The 23,053-nt window shown below is 37.3% G+C and overlaps 1 protein-coding gene across 1 annotated transcript in view; it reads left to right on the top strand.

Annotated features, from left to right (window-relative positions):
* The window catches only part of SKAP1 (src kinase associated phosphoprotein 1), a 274,782-nt gene that overhangs the window by 10,096 nt on the left and 241,633 nt on the right, over positions 1 to 23,053 (top strand). Inside the window, exon 2 of the mRNA XM_045813770.2 lies at positions 19,453 to 19,558. Coding sequence (XP_045669726.1) covers positions 19,453 to 19,558 — 106 coding nt within the window. The remainder of the gene's footprint in view (positions 1 to 19,452; positions 19,559 to 23,053) is intronic.

The raw sequence follows: 23,053 nt of genomic DNA, 5'->3' as shown, positions 1-23,053 counted from the left end.
GTGTCCTTCAGTAACTGCTCATACCTATGGGCAAGCACGTCTCTGATTTCTTTTTTTTTTTTTTTTTAAGATTTTTTATTTATTTATTCGACAGAGACAGCCAGCGAGAGAGGGAACACAAGCAGGGGGAGTGGGAGAGGAAGAAGCAGGCTCATAGCGGAGGAGCCTGATGTGGGGCTCGATCCCATAACGCAAGGATCACGCCCTGAGCCGAAGGCAGACACTTAACCGCTGTGCCACCCAGGTGCCCCACGTCTCTGATTTCTAACAGCAAAGTTCAGTTTTTGCTTATTCAGTCATACAATATCTTCTCATGTATCTGGCTGTTTGGCCAACATTTGCTCAACATATGCAGAAAACATCTCTTACCGGAACCATAATAAACCTCCTTAACAATCACAAAAAATGCCTTTAGGGGCGCCTGGGTGGCTCAGTCGGTTGAGCATCCAACTCTTAGTTTTGGCCCAGGTCATGATGTCAGGGTCATGAAGTCAAGCCCCAAGTCAGACTCCACACCTAGTGTGAAGTCTGCTTGAGTTTCTCTCTCTTCCCCCTCCCCCGCTCGCATGCTTTCTCTCCAAAATAAACAAGTAAATAAAATCTTAAAAAAAAAATCACACTGCCTTTAAAATAAGTTTTCCTTTCTGATAACTTTTTATATGAGCCTCTTCATCCCTCAATCCAACCATCCATTCCTCCCTCCCTCCTTTTTAGTCCTTCCTTTCCTGTACTTTGTTAAGGTATGATTTATATATGTAAGATGCACTAATCTTCAGTGTTACGCCGGATGACGTTAGTATAGGTATACACCTGTGTGACTACCACCCAGATTAAGATATAAACATTTCCATCACCCACTCTGGAAAGTTTCCTTTCCCATCAGTAGCCCTCCCCAGAGACAACCACTCTTCTGGCTTCTTGCATCATGGAGCAGTTTTGCTGTTCTGGACCTTACAAATCAGTATGATCTCTTTAGTGTCTGTCTTCAATGTCACATTTTTGTGATTTATTCATGTAAAATGTAACTCAAGGTTTAAAATAAGTTCTAAACAAACTGAAAGTCATTTTCCCCCACTGAGTTACTTTTATTTAATTGGTATGAAAATAGACATGATTTTCCTGAAGGCTTCCATTATTGGGGTAGGAAAAATGAAACACTGAGGTTTTAGAGGTTTGATTTTAGTGAGACATTGAAGAGTATCAGTTCTATCTTATCCTTTTTGCAAAGTAGTATTCCATTGTGTGAATATTCCATAATTTATTTATCTACTTTTCTGCTGATGGACATTGAGTTGTTCAGTTTGGGGCTATTATGAATACAGCTGCTAAGAGCATTCTTGTAAAACTTGTTTTGTGAACAGGGGCGCCTGGGTGGTTCAGTCGTTAAGCGTCTGCCTTCGGCTCAGGGCGTGATCCCGGGCATTATGGGATTGAGCCCCACATCAGGCTCCTCCGCTATGAGCCTGCTTCTTCCTCTCCCACTCCCCCTGCTTGTGTTCCCTCTCTCACTGGCTGTCTCTATCTCTGTCAAATGAATAAATAAAAAATCTTAAAAAAAAAAAAAAAAAGAATGTTTAAAAAAAAACCCCAACTTGTTTTGTGAACATAAGCAGTCATTTCTCTTGGATAAATATCTAGGAATAGAATTACTGGTCATAGGGTAGGTATATGTCTAATTTTATTAGAAACTCCAGTTTCCCAAAGTAATTATACTTATTTTACACTCCTTCCAGCAGCGTATGAGAGAGCTCTCAGCGGTATATTTTGATTGTGGATTGTTTGTGTAACATAGAAATATATAGACTACTTGATGTTTTAAAAAACATAATAGTGTTGTGTACTTTTCCAGGTCAATCTATCTAACCATGTGTATATATAAATTGCCGCATGGTGTTTCAGAATTCATTTAACTGTTCTCCTATTGATGGATGTCTAGGTTGTTCCCAATTTTTTTATATTTCCACAGTGCTGTAGAGAACATATCCATATGTGTATCTTTGTGTGCACATGCAGATATTTCTGTAGGATAAATTTTTAGACACTCAAATGAAGATTGCAAACGTGTTAATCCTAGAATTTTAGTTTGGCCACTAGTTAAAACTTAATCTAAAGTACTCTCTGTGTTTTAGTTTCTGGTTTTTGTTCTGTCTGTGCTGTGAGTATACAGGTATTGTCATTTTCCCCTCCACAGGAGGTAGAAGGAGAATTAAAAATATAAACACCACACACTTCTTGGGTCATGGGGTAGAAACAATCAGCAGGTTGAAGCAAACCACAACCAGAACATGTTGATAATTTCTCCATTGTATGCTGACAACTGCCTGCAAGTCAAAACAAAGCTGGTGGGTAGGATTTTACTTTGCCAATAAATTTACCTCTTAACAAAGGGCAAAAACTATATGCCTTAAGGACTGCAATGAAATGCCAGGTGAAAAATGTAACGCAAGGCTTAAAATAAGTTCTAAACAAACTGAAAGTCATTTTCCCCCACTAAGTTACTTTTATTTAATTGGTATGAGAATAGACAGATTTCCATGAAGGGTTCCATTATTGGAATAGGAAAAATGAAACACTGAAGTTTCAGAGGTTTAATTTTAGTGAGACATTTTAGAGTGACTGCGGAAATCCTAATGGTCTGATATGTTCAGTGTACCTGTGACAGGGAATCAGGAATTTTTGTGCATTTCTACCAGAAGCTGTCAACGAGACTTGTAGAAGTGGGATTAGCAACCAGGCTGGTTTTTCTGTAACATAGGAATATATGTAACTTAAAGGAATAATTGTGATATTTAATTTAATGTAAAGAATACCCAGAGATCTTTGTAGTAAAAAATATGACTCGTAAGATATCATTGTCTTCCAAATAAACAGAAGAGTAGCCTTGTAAATGGACAAGGTCAGATATTTGGGAGCATGTCAGACACTTTCATCTGTCTACAAAACCTAGTGATTTTGAGTACATCCTGCCACGAATCTTTTTGGCTGACCTTAGATCCTGCAGCAGTTTTCCCCAGGGGTGTGAGGATCATTTTTTTTTTTTTTTAAGATTTTATTTATTTATTTGACAGAGAGAGAAAGCACACAAGCAAGGGAAGCAACAGGCAGTGGGAGAGGGAGAAGCAGGCTCCCCGCTGAGCAAGGAGCCCAATGTGGGGCTCCATCCCAGGACCCTGGGATCATGACCTGAGCTGAAGGCCTACAATTAACCAACTGAGCCACTCAGGTGCCCCTGAGAGGATCATTTTATGTCTGCAGCGTTCCATACCCTCTGTTCCCTTGTCTTTCTGTCTTCTTTTCCTATTTTCTTTTCCTACTCTGACTTGCTGGAGTGGATGAAAGCTGCCTGGAAGCTGAGGGAATCTATGTTTTAGGGCAGCTGTGAATTATAAAAGGAAGATATATATTTGCCAGAGCTGAGTTTACCTTTTAAACTTGGGGCTTAAAATCATCGTATATTACTTTTAATACAAAATACTGTGTATTGCTATAAGCCTGCCTTCCGGATAATCTTTCACCACTGTCCCTCTCACCTCTAACCTTCATGTTCTGCCATCTAAGTTGAAGTTCTTTCAGTCTCTCCACCTGAACTGAGATCTGTCACCTCAGGACCTTTGCTCATGATGTTCCCATGCTTGTGCCATTCTTTGCCTAGTTCCACCAACTCCACGCCTGCCCCCACCCACAACATATATACTTGGCCTGCTAATTTGGGAATTTCAGATAAAAGGTCAGCTCTCTAAGAGTCTCCCCTGGCTTACTTTCCTCTCTAGACAAGGTGCCTCTACCATGGGCCTGTGCCTCCCTTACTTTTCTTATTAAAACTCATATCACAACGTATTTTAATAGCCTATTCAAGTCTGTATTCTTTGCTAGACTGTACATTCTTATGATAGAGCTTAGGTCTATCTTACTCACTTCTTTCAGTACTTAGCATGTATTAAGTAATCCATAAATATTTGCTGAAGAATGAAGACATTTAGGGAAAAGTGGCATTGTTGAAGGTATGTTTCTGATTTTGTCTTTTCTCTTTGATGTGAAGACATTTCCACCATGTGGTTCGTATCGCTCACTTACCAGCTGAAGGTAATGATGTGCAGACCCTGTAACATCAAGTATTATATATAGTGAGAGCTGTGGTGTCAGGGGTGCCTGAGGAATGTTCTTACACAGTGGTGTTTTTCACACTGAGCTTTGCAATTGCAGGAGCCTGAGGCATCCTATTGTGGCAGGATGTGATGTTTATAGAAGAGTTCTTGTTTGTCAAAGGTTGATTGCTTAACAGAAGACCTATAGGTAGCTTGGTGAGCTTGGTTAAATATGGAAAGTGATACGTTGAGGGACCTTTTAAAATGCCTTTCCTGTTCAGTGGTGGGTGGTGTGTTTCTGAGCAGGGTTGCTCGGGCACCTTCAGGTCATAATCCCTCTAAGCAGCAGCATCTTCTAAATTGAAAGACAAATGTATTATATATTGAGCTGTAATTTTCTTTCCTTAATATCCTTATCAAGTTGTGATGTCAGGGTTATGCTGGCTTCGTAAAATGAGTAGGCAAATATGTATAATACTGGATATATAATCTCTCATAGAGCCCTTGCTTTTAACTTATTTATATTTTTCTTGTTTATACACTTGTTCATCTAATAAGGTGTGAGTGTAAGTTTAGATCTGATTTGTTTTTAATTTAATTAATTTATTTGACAGAGAGAGAGCAAGCACACAAACAGGGGGAGCGGCAGGCAGAGCGAGAGGGAGAGGCAGACTCTCCACCAAGCGGGGAAGCCCGACGTGGGGCTTGATCCCAGGACCCTGGAATCATGACCTGAGCCAAAGGGAGATGCTCAACCGACTGAGCCAGCAAGGCATCCGTAGATCTGATTTTTAAAAAACAGATGAGACAGACAGCAGAGGTTGTCTTTGTGTTATTTTATTCCTGAGTAGATGGTACTTGCACGTGAAGGAACGGGTACTTAAATTAACATGTGGACCCCTAAAGCATTTGGAAAGGAAGGCTTTCAAAAAAAGTAATTTGAAGTGAAACTTAAAAAGTAAACTCATAATAAAAATATCAAGCTTTTCTTAGTGATATCGTTGCGGGATGATTATATCCTGTTGATGCTCTTTTAACAATTCTAGTATATACAAATATAATTACATAGGATATTATTACTTATAAGAATATGTATATATATTTTAAAGATTTTTATTTCATCATTTGAGAGAGACAGAGACAGAGAGAGCACAAGCAGGAGGAGAGGCAGAGGGAGAGGGAAAAGCAGACTCCCGGCTGAGACGGGAAGCCAACATGGGGTTCGGTCCCTGAACCCGGAGATCATGACCTGAGCTGAAGGCAGACGCTTAACCATCTGAGCCACCCAGGTGCCCCACTTATAAGAATATATTAAGGAGGGTAGAAGTACAGGATATGATATAGTTGATCTTTGAACAATGCATGGGTTCTACTACCACCTTCCTCCCCTCCTCCCACAGTTGAAAATCCTCATATAACTTTTGACCCCCCAGAATTTAACTACTAGTAACCTACTGCTGACCAGAGCCTTACCCATTACATAAACAGTTGATTAACACAAATTTTGTATGTTACATGCATTATATATTGTATTCTTATAATGAAGTAGGCTAGAGAAAAGAAAATGTTATTAAAAAATCATAAAGAAAATACATTTATAGTACCATACTGTGTTTATAAAAAAAATCTGCATACTAAGTGGACCAGTGCTGTTCAAACCCATGTTGTTCAAAGGTCAACTGTGTATATATTCCTCATCGGTAGGAATAAAGTGTACACTGTAACCACCTATCTCCCACAGGATCTTCCTCCTTCCCTACTTTCTGTCTGCCCGGGTGGCCTTATCTCCTGCTTACAACTAGGAACCGGCTCAGCCCACTACCACTAAGTGAAATGCAGCTGAACAACAAAAATTGACGTCTGTATATCCAAAATATGAGTAACATTACTTTACGCTTCCATGGTGACTTTTTTTACTTATTTTTTTCATACTCTAAAACATGTATTTTAGAATATCTAAAAAAGACAGAAAAGAATGAAGAAGTAGAGAAAAGTCGGTTGTAATTTTACTATTTAGAGATAATCATTGTTAATATTTTGGTGTTTATCACGGTACCTGACTGGCCTGTAGGAAGGACTCAGTAAATATTGAGTTAATGAGTGAATTTTTTAAAAAGATTTATTTATTTATTTATTTAAGGGGCACCTGGGTGGCTCAGTCAATTAAGCATCCGACTCTTCATTTTGGCTCAGGTCAGGATCTCAGGGTCGTGGGATCGAGCCCTGTATTGGTCTCTGTACGTGGTGTGGAGTCTGTTTGAGATTCTCTCTCTCCTTCTCTTTCTGCCCTTTACCACGCTCATGTATGTACTCTCTCTCTCTGAATAAATAAAACCTTTAAAAAATTCATTAAAGATTTATTTATTTGAGAGAGAGAGAGAGCGCATGAGCGTGAGTAGGGGGAGGGACAGAGGGAGAGAGAGAATCTCGTGGAGCCCGACATGGGGCTCAAACCCACAACCCCGAGATCATGACCTGAGCCAAAATCAAGAGCCGATGCTCAACTGAATGAGCCACCCAGGCGCCCCTGGATTGGCTTCTTTCATTTAGTATATGTGCTTAAGATTTCCCCATATCTTTTCATGGCTTGAGAGTTCATTTCCTGCTAGTGCTGAATAGTATTCCACTGTCTAGATGTTTATTTATCCATTCACCTGCAGACAGACATCTTGGTTGCTTCCAAATTTTGGCAATTATAAATAAATGCTGTGAACATTCATGTACAGGTTTTTGTGTGGACATACATTTTCAGCTCAGTTGGGTAAATACTTAGGAGTGTGATTGCTGGATCTTATGGTAAGACTGTGTTTAGCTTTGTAAGGAACAGCCAGATGTCTTCCAAAATGGCTGTACAATTTTGCATTCCCATTAGCAGTGAATGAAAGTTCCTCTTGCTCCACATCCTTGCCAGCCTCTAGTACTGTCAACTTTTTAAAATTTAGCTGTTCTAGTAGGTGCGTAGTGATTTCTTATTGTTGTTTTAATTTGAATTCCCTAATGATATATGACGCATCTTTTCATATGCTTATTTGCCATCTGTATATCATCTCTGGTGAGATATCTGCTCAGATCTTTTGTCCACTTTCAAATTGGATTATTTATTTTCCTATTGTTGAGTTTTAAGTGTTCTTTGTATATTTTAGTTACCAGTCCTTTATTAGTTGTATGTTTTGCAAAGATTTTCTACCAGTCTGAGGTTTGTCTTTTCATTCTCTTCATGTTGTCTTTAGCAGAACAGAAGTTTTCTATTTTAATGAAGTCTAACATCAATTATTTCTTTCATGGATCATGCTTTTGGTGTTATATCTAAAAACTTATTGGCAAACACAAAGTCATCTTCATTTTCTCCTATGTTACCTTTAAGGTTTTATAGTTTTATGTTTTACATTTAGGTCTGTGATCCACTTTGAATTAATTTTTGTGAAAGGTGTAAATATCTGTCTTTTTTTTTTGCAAGTGAATGTCCAGTTGTTCCAGCACCATTTGTTAAAAGACTATCCTCTTTCCATTGAATTGCCTTTACTTCTTTGTCAAAGATCAGTTGACCCTGTGTGGGTCTATTTCTAGGCTCTCTGTTCCCTTCCATTGATCTATGTGTCCGATCTTTCAACAAAGCACTCTGTCTTGATCACTACAGCATTATAGCAAGTCTTGAAGTTGAGTAAAGTCAGTCCTCTGATTTTCTTCCTCTTTCTCCTCCTCCTCTTTCTCCTTCTTTTTCAGTATGGCATTAAAAATACACTGTGAGAATTTTCTGAATTCCTTAAAATTTCATGATGAATATTATGCTTAAATGGCTATGTAATATTTCATTATATGGATCTATAATATAACCAAAACCAATGTTGAATGTAAAAACCTCAGAATATTTGATATCTAATTTTTGCAAATGAAGTTAAAAAAGGTCATGTTAGCAGAGAATAAAAACTGCAAGAATGGTGGAATTGCAAGTAATTGCAATTTTCTTCCTTATGTCAATTTTTGTATTTTCCAAATTTCCTCAATGAGCAGCAATACTTTGTTTTTTATTTTTTAAGATTTTATTTATTTATTTTAGAGAGAGAAAGAGAGTGTGTGTGGGGGAGAGAAAATCCCAAGCAGACTCCCTGCTGACCATGGAACCCCACATGAGACTCCATCTCATGACCCTGAGATCGTAACCTAAGCTGAAATCAAGAGTTGGGCACTTAACTAACTGAGCCACCCACGTGCCCCAGCAATACTTATTTTATTAGATGGAAAGGTAAAATATGTTTGTGTTTGTTTTCTAAAGTCTGAGAAATCTCTCTCTCTCTTTTTTTTTCCCCCTCTCTCAATCTATCTGAATACTTTAATAGTTGCATGGTATTCAAATATGGATGTGCCATAATTTATTTACCTATAATTATGTTACCCCATTAATATATTGGGAGGAGCAGTGCAGGGTCGTGATTAAGAGCTCAGGCTCTGGGGGCGCCTGGGTGGCTCAGCCGTTAAGCGTCTGCCTTCGGCTCAAATCATGACCCCGGGATTCTGGGATCGAGCCCCGTATTGGGCTCCCTGCTCGGCGGGAAGCCTGTTTCTCCCTCTCACACTCCCCTTGCTTGTGTTCCCTCTCTTGCTGCCTCTGTCAAGTAAACAAATAAAATCCTTAAAAAAACCCCAAAAACAAACTCATGCTCTGGAGCCAGACTGCTTGAGTTCATATCTTGGCTGAGCCACTTGTTAGGTGTGTAACCTGGGAGCAATCTTTTTTAAAGATTTTATTTATTTATTTGACAGAGTGAGAGAGAGAGAGCACAAGCAGGGGAAGCAGGAGGGGGAGAGGCAGGCTTCCCGCTGAGCAGGGAGCCCCACACAAGGCTCCATGGCTCCATCCCAGGACTCTGGGTTCATGACCTGAACCAAAGGCACACGCGCTTAATGTACTGAGCCATCCAGGTGCCCTTGGAAGCAAGTTCTTTAACCTTCATTTTCTCATTCAGAAAATGAGACAATAGTGTCTACCTCATAGGGAGCCCAGTGTCTCCTGATGTGGTGTGATATGATATTTATATTTTAGAAAAGATTTTGTTTTAAAGAGGTTTATCACGGGTGGCTGCGTGGCTCAGTTGGTTAAGTGTCTGCCTTCAGCTCAGGTCATGATCCCTGATCCCAGAGTCCTGGGATGGGCCCTACTTCGGGCTCCCTCTCTGCGGGGAGTCTGCTCCCTCTCTCCCTCTGCCCCTCCCCCTGCTCCTTCTCTTTCTCTCTCTCTCTCAAATAAATAAATAAAATCTTAAAAAAAGAGGTTCATCACTTAACAGAAAACCCATCAGATAGAGTGGTAAGCTTGGTTAAATGAGGGAGGTGATACACTGAGGGACGTTTTAAATTCTCTTTCCTTTTCAGTGGTGAGTAGTGTGTTCAGATCACATTCACTGTGAATAACATTATCTTCTGAACTGAAGGGCAAATGTATTATATACTGATCTGTAATTTTCTTCTCTTAATATCTTTACCAAGCTTAGGTATCAGAGTTTTGCTGGCTTTATAAAACGCACTGGAAAGTGTTCATCCTACTCTATTTTCTGTAAGGGTTTGTGTGAGATTGGTATTATTTCTACCTTAAATGCTTGATAGAATTAACTTGTGAAATCCTCTGGGCCTGACTTCTTTCTGGAAAGGTTTTTTAAAACTATGCATTCGATTTCTTTTACAGATACAGGGCTATTTAGATTTCGTATTTCATCTTGTATACCTTTTGGTAAATTGTGCTTTTCAAGGAGTTTGTCAGTTTAATCTAAGTTGTCAAATTTATTGGCAAAAAGATGTTGATAATATTCCCTTATTATTCTTTAAACTTCTGTGAGATTTTTCTTAATATCCCTTCTTCATTCCTGATGTTGGTGATTTCGTGTTTCCCTTTTTTCCTTTGATGGATCTTGATAAACCTGTTAGAGTTTCGTCCAATTTATTGGTCTTTAAAAAAAAAACCAACCCATGTTTTTTCTGCTTTCTAAATTGATTTTTGCCCTTATCTTTATTATTTTCTTTTTTCTACTTGGGATTTAATCTACTTTTCTTTTTCTAGCTTCTTAAGGTGAAAACTTAGATCATTGATTTTAAAACTTCCTTCTTCCCTAACATGAACATTTAAAACTATACATTTCCCTGAAGCACAAGAATCTATAAATCTTACAAATTTAGATATGCTGTACTTTATAGTCATTCAGTTTGAAATATTCAGTTTATTCAAAGAAGGCTATTTCTGGGGCGCCTGGGTGGCACAGCAGTTAAGCGCCTGCCTTCGGCTCAGAGCGTGGTCCTGGCGTACCGGGATCGAGCCCCACATTAGGCTCCTCCGCTGTGGGCCTGCTTCTTCCTCTCCCACTCCCCCTGCTTGTGTTCCCTCTCTCTCTGGCTGCCTCTATCTCTGTCAAATAAATAAATAAAATCTTTAAAAAAAAAAAAAAAAAGAAGGCTATTTCTTCTTTGGTTTATATTATTTCAAATTGTTGAGGCTTTTTAGATATCTTATTGTTACTAATTTCTAACTTCTTTTGTGATCAGGGAACATATTCTGTAAGGTTTTAGATTTTTGGCATTTATGAAGACTTATTTTATGGCCCAGAATAAGGTATATTTTGGTGAGCATTCCTTGTGCATTTAAAAAATGTATATTTTGCAGTTGTTGGATATATCATCCTATGGATGTCAATTAGGTCAAAGTGTTGGTAGTGTTGTTCAGGTTCTCTATCTCCTTAGTGATTATTTGTCTAGTTGTTCTTTTAGTTTCTGAAAGAGGGTGGTGAACCCCCCAGCTATGATTGCAGACATGTCTTTTCCCCACTTTAGTCCTGTGGGAGTTTGCTTCAGGTATTTTGTAGTTCTTATTGTTATGTGCATATACATCTATGATTATATCTTCCTTATGACTTGGTCCTTTTATCATAATGAAATATCCTTCTTTATCTCTGGTAATACTCCCGTCTTGAAGTCTACTTTGTCCGACATTAATATAGACATCCTTATGCTTGCTGTTTGCTTCTATGTCACTTCCATCCTCTTATTTTCAGCCATCTCTGTCTTTAGATTTGAAGTATGTTTCTTGTGGACAGCATATTATTGCATTGTTTGTTATTCAGTCAAACATTCTCTACTTTTTTTTTTTTTAAGTAGGGCTTGAACTCAAGACCCTGAGATCAAGAACTGAGCTGAGATTAAGGGTCCGACGTTTAACTGACGGAGGGACCCAGGTGCCCCAAACATTCTCTGTTTTTTAATTGGAATGTTTAGTTCATTTACATCTAATATAACTATTGTTACAAATGGATTTAGGATCTACCATTTATTTTGCCAATTGTCACATATTTTATTTACACTTGCCTTGTTAAAAATTAATCAAATGCTTTTTAGTATTCCATTTAAATTTCTCTATTTTTAAAAATTGTACCTCCTTCTTTTATTTTGTTTGTTATGTTTGCTCCAGTGATAACAATATCCTTAACTTGTCACAGTCTACTTCGAGTTAATATTATACCACTAAATGGGTTCCATTTACCCACCTCCCCATCCTCTATTTTATTGTTGCTATATATTTTACAAGTACATATGTTATAAACTACAAAATGTAGTATTTATCTGTGCTTTCAATTGCCAGTTATCTTTTGGAGAAATTAAGAGGAAGAGAAAAAAAGTGATAATGTTTTCTATTTACTCGCAACTTAGCATTTTTTTTAAACAATTTTTATTTATTTATTCGACAGAGATAGAGACAGCCAGCGAGAGAGGGAACACAAGCAGGGGGAGTGGGAGAGGAAGAAGCAGGCTCCTAGCGGAGGAGCCTGATGTGGGGCTCCATCCCATAACGCCGGGATCATGCCCTGAGCCAAAGGCAGACGCTTAACCACTATGCCACCCAGGCGCCCCATACTTAGCATTTTTGGTGTTCTTGTTGATCTGAATTTCCCACTGGTGCCTGTGCCCTTCAGCTCAATGAATTTCCTTTAGATTTCTTTTAGTGCAGGTTTCCTAGCAAAAAATTTTCTCCATTTTTATTTATCTGGAAAATGTCTTTATTTTGCCTTCACATTTTGATGACTGCTGTCACTGGATATAGAATTTTGGATTGACAGGTTTTTTTTTTTTTCCCTTTTCAGCACTTTAAAGGTGTCATTCCAGTGTCTTCTGGCCTCTGTTATTTTTGATGAAAAGTCACTCTTACTCCTATCCTTATTCTCCTATATGTAATGGGTCGTTTTCTCTGCCTTCTTTGAAATTTTTCTCTTTATCTTTGGTTTTCAGCAGTATGACTATAATATGTCTACATTCAGTTTTCTTTATATTTATCTTATTTGATGTCCAGTGAGCTTCTTGAATATATAAATTGATATTTTTTACCAAACTTGGGAAAATTTTAGCTATTATTTCTTCTGATATCTTTTTTGACCCATTCTCTTTGTGCTCTTCTTCTGGGACACCAAATATATGTAAGTAATGGCATTTGCTGTTGTCCCACATTCCACTAAGCTTTTCCTGAGGGTACTCCTCAGCTACTCTACCCTACATGGTCTGGGTGTACCCTTAGATGCAAAACTATAAAAATGCAAGTCTCACTCTGCAGTTCCTTTCTTTCAGGGATCAAATTCCTGTCAATTTCTGCCTGCTTTTGGCCACTGTTTGGTGCCGTAAAATGGTTGTTTTTAAATATTTTGATGAGAATTCCTATCTGTATGAAAGTTAGTCCAACACAAGTTATTCTGTTATTACCCCAAATGCTATTGATTTTTAAAATATTTACCTTATGGCTACCCTACCAAATTCTTACAATTTCTTTTTTTCTTTTTTTAAAAGATTTTATCTATCTATCTATCTATCTATCTATCTATCTATCTATCTATCAGAGAGAGAGAAAGCACAAGCAGGGGGAGCGGCAGGCAGAGGGAGAATCAGGCTCCCCACTGAGCAAGGAGCCCAATGCAGGACTCAATCCTGGGACCCGGGGATCATGACCTGAGCCAAAGGCAGACACTTAACTGACTGAGCCACCCAGAAGTCCCAATTCTTACAATTTCTAAAAGTTTTCAGGATGCCTGGGTGGCTCATTCAGTTAAGAGTCTGCCTTTGAGTCAGGTCATGATCCCAGGGTCCTGGGATTGAGTCCCACATCCCACTCAGCAGGGGAGCCCGCTTCTCCCTCTGCCTGCCAGTCCTCCTGCTTGTGCACTCTTTCTCTTTCTGACAAATAAATAAATAAAATCTTTAAAAAAAAGGTTTTCAAGTTCATAACTTTAAGCTTGTGTATATGTGGTTATAATATCTGTACCTAATGACAATTTCTTTCCTTCTTAGGCTTCTTTTTGTCTAGAACCTCCAGAACAATATTAATTAATAGTGGGAGTAGTGGGCAAACCAATCTTTTTTTTTTTTTTTTTAAGATTTTATTTATTTATTCGACAGAGATAGAGACAGCCAGCGAGAGAGGGAACACAAGCAGGGGGAGTGGGAGAGGAAGAAGCAGGCTCATAGCGGAAGAGCCTGATATGGGGCTCGATCCCATAATGCCAGGATCACGCCCTGAGCCGAAGGCAGACGCCCAACCGCTGTGCCACCCAGGCACCCCTGGGCAAACCAATCTTGTCCTTAATAATGACTTTTGTTTTTCAGGCATAAATGTGATATATGTATCTTTTAGGTTAAGAAGGTATTCTTTTACTTCTATTTCATACAGTTTTGTCACAATTAGATAATAAATATCATCAGGTGAGATTTTTGCCATTTATCAGCCTGCTTGTATAGATCTCTTTTTTAAACTACTAAATATATAATACATCAATTATATTCAAACATCTTTATATTCCCAGGATACACTTTATTTTATTATTTTAATGTACAGCTAAGTTTGACTTACTAATACTTTATTTAGGATTTTTGTATCTATATTAGCTTTAAACTGATTGCTTTTTATGCTTTTTTAGAACTGGGATTATGCTTGGGGCACCTGGGTGGCTCAGTCGGTTAAGCATCTGCCTTCGGCTCAGATCACAATCCCAGGGTTCTGGGATCAAGCCCCACATTGGGCTCCCTGCTCAGCAGGGAGTCTGCTTCTCCCTCTGCCTCTCACCCTGCTCATGTTCCTTTTCTCTCTCACTCTCTCTCTCAAATAAATAAATAAAATCTTAAAAAAACAAAAAAAAGAAGAACTGGGGTTATGCTGGCTTATAGCAAATGACTAAAGAAGCATTCTCTTCTGTGCACTGGGATAGTTTATATTGAATGAGAGTGATTTATTACTTAGAAATTTGAAAGACATCTGTACAACTATATAATGCGAAGTGGGTTTTTTTTTAAACAATTTCACAAACTTTTCTTCTTTTTCTCTGGTTATTAGCTTGTTCAGGATTCAGGTTTTTCCATTTTTCAATTCACTTTTAGAAATGATTTCTCTCAGAAATTGTTTCACGGCAGTTTTCAAATTTATTTTCAAGGCATTTTATTTTGTTTACATAGGCCCTTATTTTTGAAAATAACCTTTCTAAGGGGAAAAATGATACCCAATATCATAAAATTCAGATTACATAAACGCACAGAAAAGAAAATTAAAATAACTTGAAATCTCACCAACTTTGTGAAATATTTCATTATCTTATTAAGATTCCTGTATTTGCTCTTGCTCCCTCTTATCTTCATTTCTGTATATTTGTGCTTTCTTTCTCTTTTCCTTGATTATATATGCTAATGCTTTATCAACTTATTGGATTTCCCCCTCACCTTTGAAAATTCCCAGCTGTTAAACACTTACTTAGCAATCATACGTTTTTTTTCACTGTTTTTAAGGTCAGTGGTTTTTAACCACTAAATTGTGCAATGGAACCCTTTTCAAAATTAAAGTCTCATGTGAGATCGCAGTGTATAAATAGATAAAAGCCAAGTGCTTGTGATTAAGGCAAAGGGGAGGGAGGGAGTTTCTCAGAGTCCCTCTCACTTGACCTGCCCCTGCTCTTTCTCTTCCTTATCAGGGGTTGTGACTCTGGAGAGCACTGTTAGCCACTGTTCTGATTTAGTAATTCTGCCTTTATCTTTATTGTTTCCTTTTTCCTATTTTCCATAGGCTTGTTTTATTGCTCTTCTCTGATTTCTTGAGTTTGGTGCTTTTTTCTCATTTAATACTGGAAACATTTAAGTCTATGAATTTGTCAGTATAATGTTGGTTATATCTTATAGTATTTTATTCAGGCTATTTTCTCAGTAAGTTGTAAGTGTAGTTTTGCATTTCCTCTCTGACCCATGACATATGTAGGAGTGTGTTTTCAATGTCTGGGTGTGGAGGGGTTTGTTTACTCTTTTTAATATTAAGTTCTGGTTTTGTTTTATTCTCGGACACAGCATTTTTCCTTTAAAACTCTGTAAAACTTTGATCTTCTGATGCTTATTTTGTGGAGAGGCCATTTTGACTCTGGTTTTTTGTAGGCAACTTATTTATTTATTTATTTTTTGTCTGAGTCCCTGAGGGATGTTTCCATTGCCCTTCAATTTTGAAAGTTCAGAAAGTTATGTACAGATGTTGTTCTTTCTTTCTTTCTTTCTTTCTTTCTTTCTTTCTTTCTCTCTCTCTTTCTCTCTTTCTTTCATTTTTTCACAACTTCATTGACATATAGTTCATATATCATGCAAACTACCCTTTAAAATGTACAATTCAATGGCTTTTAGTATATTCACAGAGTTGTGCAATTATAACCACAATAAATTTTAAAACATTTTCATCATCCCAAAAGAAAACTTGAACTCCTTAGCCTTCACTCCCCAATCCACCTCCCTCCTGCAGCTGTAGGCATCTACTAATCTACTTTCTGTTTCTATAGATTTGCCTATTCTGTATATTTCATGTAAATTGATTTAAACAGTATGTGGTCCTTGTGACTAGTTTCTTTCACTTACCATGACAATTTCAGAGATTCACCCATGTTATGTGTAGCATGTATTAGCATTTCATTTCTTTTTATTGGTGAATAATATTCCATTGTATAGATATATCACATTTTATTTATCCATTCGTCAGTTGATGGACGTTTGGGTTCTTTCCCTAGTGGGAAAGAACATACCGGCTATTAAGAATAATGCTGCTATGAACATTTGTTTTCATTTCTCCTGAGTATATATATCTAGTAGTGGGATTACTGGGTCATATGGTAACTCTCTGTTTAGCGTTTTGAGGAACTGCAAGACTGCTTTACAACGCAGCGACACCATTTTACATTTCCAACAGCAAAATATGAGAGTCCCAATTTTTTTTCTTCTTTGACAACATTCATTTTTGTCCATATTTTTGACTGTAGCCATCCTAGTGAGTGTGAAATGACATTGTGGTTTGGGTTTGCATTTCACTGATGACAACTAGTGTTGAGCATATTTTCACGTGCTTATTGGCCATATGTATATTCTCTTTGGGTACATGTCTGTTCAGATCCTTTGCTCATTTTAAAATTGAATTGTCTTTTTATTGTTGACATGTAAGAGTTCTCTATATATTCTACATATAAGTCTCCTATCAGCTATATGATTTGCAAAAATTTTCTCCTATGGGATGTCTTTTCACTTTCTTGATGACATCCTTTGAATCACAATTGTTTTTAATTTTTTGATATCCAATTTATTTTTCCTTTTGTTGCTTGTTCTTTTGTCATCTAAGACACTTACCTAATTTTGGAAATATTACCTACTCCAAGGCCACAAGGATTTATGCTTGTTCTCTTCTAAAATTTTTATAGTATCACATTTTACATTTAGGTCTTTGACCCATTTTGCATTAATTTTTGTATATTGTGTGAGGTAGGGATCTGCTTCAATTTTTTGCATGTGGATATTCAGTAGTTCCAGCATTGTTTGTTGAAAAAACTATTTTTTTCCTAGTGAATTGTCTTGGTATCCTTGTCAAAAATTTATTGACTATAAATGTAAAGGCCTATTTCTGAAGTTTCAATTTTATTCCTTTGATATATGTGTCTGTTTTTATGCTGGTACTGTATTGTTTTGATTACTGTAACTTTGTAGTAAGTTTTGAAATCAGAAAATGTGAATCATGCGGCACCTGGGTGGCTCAGTTGGTTAAGCATCTGCCTTAGGCTCAGGTCATAATCCCAGGATCCTGGAATTGAGTCCCGCATCGGGCTCCCTGCTCAGTGGGGGCCTGCTTCTCCTTCTCCCTCTCCCTCTCCTCCCCCCCCACTTGTGCTCTCTCTCTCACCCATTTTCTCTCTCTCTCTCAAATAAATAAATAAAATCTTGGGGAAAAAATGTGAATCCTCCAAAGTTCTTCTTCTTTTTCAAAATTGTTCTGGCTATTCTGGGTCCCTTGAGTTTTCAAATGAATTTTAGGATTAGTTTATCAATTTCTGCAAAAAAACCAACTGAGATTTTTTATAGGGGTTGCATTAAATCTTCAGATCAATTTGGGGAATATTGCCATCTCAACAATAGTTAGTTTTTTCATCTATGAGCATGGATGTCTTTCCGTTTATTTAGATCTTTATTTTTCTTTCAACAATTTTTTTTTGCAATTTTCAGAGTTTAAGTCTTGCACCACTTCTTTTTTTTTTTTAATGATTTTTTATTATATTATGTTAGTCACCATACTCACTACTTCTGTTAAATTTATTTCTAAGTATTTAATTCTGTTTTATGCAATTTTAAGTGGAATTTTTCTAATTTCATTTTTGGTTTGTTCATTGCTACTCTATAGAATGACAGTTGTTTTTGTATATTAATCTGGTATCTTGCAAACTTACTGAATTTGTTTATTAGTTCTAGTAGTTTTTTAGTGGGTTCCTCAGGGTTTTCTATATACCAGATCATGTAATCTGCAAGTGCAGATAATTTCACTTCTTTCTTTCTAATCTGGACTATTTAATTTCATTTTCTTGTGCAATTACCCTGGCTAGCACCAGCATCATGTTGAGCATACATGGTGAGAGCAGACATCCTTATTTTGATTCTGATCTTAGGAACATCAGTCTTTGACCATTAAGTATGATGTTAGCTGTGGGGTTTTCTTGTAGCTGCTCTTTATCAAGGCTGAGGAAGTTTCCTTCTATTCCTAGTTTGTTGAGTGTTTTTTTATCTTGAATTTTGTCAAATGCTTTTTCTTCCTTTATTGAGATGATCATGTGGTCCTTGTCCTTTATTAATAGGTGTATTATTACATTCATTGAATTTGGGGTAGCATTTGTTTTTATCTCTTAATTCAACTTCCCGTCTCCTCATTCTTCAGCCTTCAGAGGACTTTAAAGGAACCCATTAAATGACATATAGAATAGACGCGATGCAAGTCTTGGAAGGTGATGGTGGTCCTCCATGAAATTTTTAATTTCCAAAACTTTATAGCTCATCAAAAGTACTGGTGATGGTTATCTAAGATCTTGTTGTTGTTTTGGTGGTGTCGAATGGTATGAATGTAAAACAAAATTTTAAGCATGCTTATGTAACCCAACTATATAAATTCATAACATTACTTTGATAGCATATGTGAGACAGTTGTATATGGCAGGCACTGTTTTTGGAGGTGGGAAATTTTAACTGTGTCATTTATATACTTTTTAGGGATGATAACCCTTTTTTGCATAATAAAGTATGTAGCTGGTATTTCTGGCAATTGTAATCATTATCAATGTACTTTGTCTTTGAAAATATCTAGATACCCCCCATTTCTTTCAACATAACATGATTTGTTTCATATTATATATTTCTATCATGTCCCTATTTTATAATGTATGCTCACATTAATTGCAGTTTCCTTCTCTTGGACACATTTTTCTTTTCCATGTGAGTTCCTTCACTTGGTTGCATTGTCATTTTCATTGATGATGCATTTGCTAATTAATTTTTCTTCTTTGAATGCCTGCCCTTTTTGTTCCTGATTTTGTAGCTCAGTTCTATTTTTTATTTCAGCTTTATTTACTGGTGTTTCTTTCTTGCCTCTGTTGGCCTGTGACCTTCTATGACTGGTTTGTAATATTTATAGGTTTAGGAAATTGACAGTCCATCCTCTGCCATCAGAGATAATTAATATTTCCATGTTTCTTTGAAATGGCTTAGAAAATAGTTATTTTTGGTGATTAATAAATGCATTAGCATTCCAAATTTATAATGAGGCCTTGGATTATCAGAAGGCATCACTTATAGTCGTACTTAAAGTTTTATTCATTTCTTATTCAGGTAAAATATACATAACATAAAATTTACTGTTTTAACCATCAGTAAGTATACAGTTCTGTAGTATTAAGTACATTCACATTGCTTTGCAACTTTAAAGTTTTTAAAGAGAAAATAATACCTATTTCTTAATCCTTCAGGTTTTCCTATTTCTCCCTTCATACTTCTTTTCTGTTGATCAACTTTCCTTTTCTTTCAGATGCTGAGGAGTTCCTGGCAGAAGATTTGCGGAATGAGAACCTCAGTGCTACTGCGAGGGACCACAGAGACCATATTCTACGGGGCTTCCAGCAAGTCAAAACTAGGTTTGTATAAACTGGGTCCATTTTGTGTCAGCTTTGAAACAATGCATAGTCAGTAAAATCTACTTTCACGGTGTATCAATTAACCAGGTAGGACAAACTTATCATAGTTCTTTATACTTGACAGAGACTTAATAAATTTTTACTGAGTTGAATTGGAGGTAGGCAGGCATGGTTAGTGTAGCTAGCTTACCAAAATAAAAATACTTTCCCAATAATGTATCTTATGATAATGAATCTGCTTTTAGCTTTAGATTGCTATGTTCATCTTTATTGAATGCTTTTGCAAAATGTGTGAAAAGCTAAACATTTATGCTTGTCCAAGTTACCAAAGGGAAGATGTTAGGCAGTTAGAGATAACTGATTTTTGTCATAATTTTTGGTTCTGATTTTACTTCCGTAACTTCTTCCCTAATAGAAAGTTTAGACCAGACTTATCCAGTTGCTTCTTTGACCATATCGGAATGTTTTAGTCTCAGACTGGTTTGGAGTATCATACTCACTGACTTTTTAAAATAAGAGGTCCCGACCTAATTTGTGCCTTTTAGAATGTGAGCATCTGGCAGATACATATACTTGCTTGGGGGAGAAAAAAATAAAAATTTTCTTTTATAATATATTTGCTGGCCCCCTTTTGCTTGAAATATGGTAACTGAACGAGAATTGGGGACAAGTTGAGTGTTATTTTAAGCTTTCTCAACCCGATGGCAATGTGGTTCAGAATGGCTGAACTAAGCACTCTTAGAAAAGAGAGAGCATCTGTAGGGTTTTGACTGGGACTTAATTTGTGTGCCTGACTGATCTGAGCATGTACTTTAGAAACCTCACGGAAACTCCTTAGGAGCAGGGAATTTTATCCTTTGGAAGGGCACAGTCAGAATCTATTCCCTCCAGAAATGTGAGAGAACCTCACAAGATGCCCTGCTGGATCTTAATCGATCTTTCCTGCTGGCTAATTAAGCATCCCTTTTACTCAGCAACTGGGGACTGTGTAATTATCAGCCTGGGTTGCCCTGAATAATTGAAACAAACAGAATGCAGAAGATGGGCGCTTTTTGCAAAAGTGAGAATATCTATAATTTTTGGTGTGCTGGAAGGGTGTTTGAAACAAACTTCTCCATAATGTTACTTTATCAGTAGATAAGTTTAGGCTTACTTGTGTATCTGAAGGCTTCGTTAGTATCCCATAGAATTTTTTATTTTCACAAGTTGACCTTTATATTACAGGATTATTGTAAGGAATGCCTGAGGAATAAAGGTAGCATTATTTGAAATTGTATGATAGGGAGAGGGATGCCCAAAATATAATTGTGTAATGGTGGTGCTATTGGTATAAATTTGTGATAAGGAATGCAAAAAAAAATGTTGCTTCATCTTTATGAATAAATATACAAAGAGGAGGAATTCTGTTCTCCCATATTTGTACCACAGTGTTTGGAAAGGGCTAAATTTCAATCTGAAATTGGTGATAAAAGGTGATTTTGTGGTAACTCATTGTTATCAGTTGCATATTACTTCTTAGTCCTCTTTAAATGCATACAGAAAGAAGCTGTATTTGTCATGGGGTGGAGAGTGTTCCTTTTTCTCAAAGAACTTGCTGTTTGGTTTGTGGGATAGACATTCAGGAAATAATCAGCAGGAGCTTTAGGAAACATCTGATGGGAGCTTTCTGTTCATTGATTTGTTGCAAGAAAGATGACACTTTATTTAGAATTTCATAATTATCAGATCACGGAGGAAATGAGGAGCCAGAAATTAGATACTGAACCAGAAAATGGAAAAATGAGGCTTTCCTTTGGCAAGCTGTTTGAAATCGCCTTACAGCCACCCATTCAATCATCATCCAGTTAATGTAACCCTTGTTTTACTGAATGTTCTTCTTCAGCCATATTGCTCCTGTAGTCCTGTTTATGGCTGGTCAACATTATATACTTTATGTATTGATACTGAAAGCTTGTACAATACCAGCCACTTTTACTCTTGTTGTGTGGCATTGTATTTCATGCCAAAAAGCCAGGTGTGAAAAGAAATTTGGAAATCATCAAACCTGAGAGTTAAACGTATATGGCAAGTTGCCACGTAACATGAGAAGAACCACTGAAAGTTGTTTAAAAATTTGTATCTTTAGTCATGTTAAAGCAAGACTATTTTAGGGTTTGGTACACTTAGGGGGATAGGAACCTATCTAAAATTATGATTTGACACTTCAGGGCTTACTTGCAGGTGGGTAAGAAACCTCAAGCAGGAAATCTGAGAAAGCCACTCGATAGATATAAATACTATGTGTATGCACACACACACACATATAGAGATCCCCTCCCCACACACATACACATAACTTTCCACTCTTTGTTGTTTTCTTGCTTCATTTCCTCTGATTCTTTCCTCAAGTTGAGCTGCTTGAGAATGAAAAGGGTAGAGAGTAGTGAAAATAGCACTGCCTCCGATTCTTGGTAAACTCTAGAGGCTTGGCCCTAATTTTTATGGTGACTCGGAATTCAGTGGTGTTTGCCACGGCTATGGAATTGCCGTAAGTCAAAGCATGTGACTCCATCACAGCTGTTATAATGTGCCATTTGCCACCTTTCTGTTGTTTAGCGTGACCGACCCCAGGAAATAAGAGTTGTGTCAAGAGTCATGGATGTCCTGAAAATGCTTATCTGTTTTTCAGTACAAGTAGCTTAGCTGTTCTCTTTCTTCCCAGACTTAAAAAGCAAACAAACAAAAATCGTATCTGTATCTCTATCTACATACTAGGTTTTTTTTGGCTTCCATGTAGCACCAATGAAGGATAATATATTCCATGTAAGACCAAAAAAAAAAAAAAAAAAAAGATGGTAATTCCTGTGATTCCAAGGACGTAAAGCCCTTTTCTGGTATTCCACGTCCTGAGCTGTGATATTCATTGTTCTTCATTTAAACCTTCTCCTTAAAATCTAACAGCTTTCACATTCTGAGTCCAAGTTTTCATTGAGCGCTTTAGCGAATGATTAGGATGAAAGCCAGGCACTGTCTCCTCCTGTTTTATTACGGTGGTCACTGCAGGATCAGTGCCAGATGTGGGACACCTGGAATGAAGCAGACAGGAGCTGCACTTAGACGCTCGACGGCAGCCTCACGTATTGGCAGAAACACTCGAGCATTTCTTAAAAGTTTGGTTCGGGGGAGGCCATCTGACAGCAAGAATATCTTGAGAGTGGGGGAAGGAATGAAGAAAATAGAATATTTTTATTACTGAGGTAGGGATATATTCCTTCTGGATGGGCTGTTTTGGAACAACTAGTTGTTTACGCTCACTGTCGGAAGTGAAGGTCAGCGCCAGTGGAAACAAACTTGGAGTATTGTTTCCTTCTGTGAAACGTAAAGGAGCTCCAAAAAGAGACGGGTAGATTGATAGCATACTGAAAGGGAAAGAAATCAAGAAATAACTTTCTGTAACAGGATTATGGCACAAAACCCACAAAACCCGGGACGTCTAATGTACAGGCTAAAAGAGTA

This window comes from Ursus americanus, chromosome 23 (assembly GCF_024610735.1).
Source record: "Ursus americanus isolate L20-20 chromosome 23, mUrsAme1.1.p, whole genome shotgun sequence".
Taxonomy (NCBI): Eukaryota; Metazoa; Chordata; class Mammalia; order Carnivora; family Ursidae; genus Ursus; species Ursus americanus.
The sequence above is the reverse complement of the archived record's forward strand: the minus strand, read 5'-3'. Positions and strand labels throughout refer to the sequence as shown.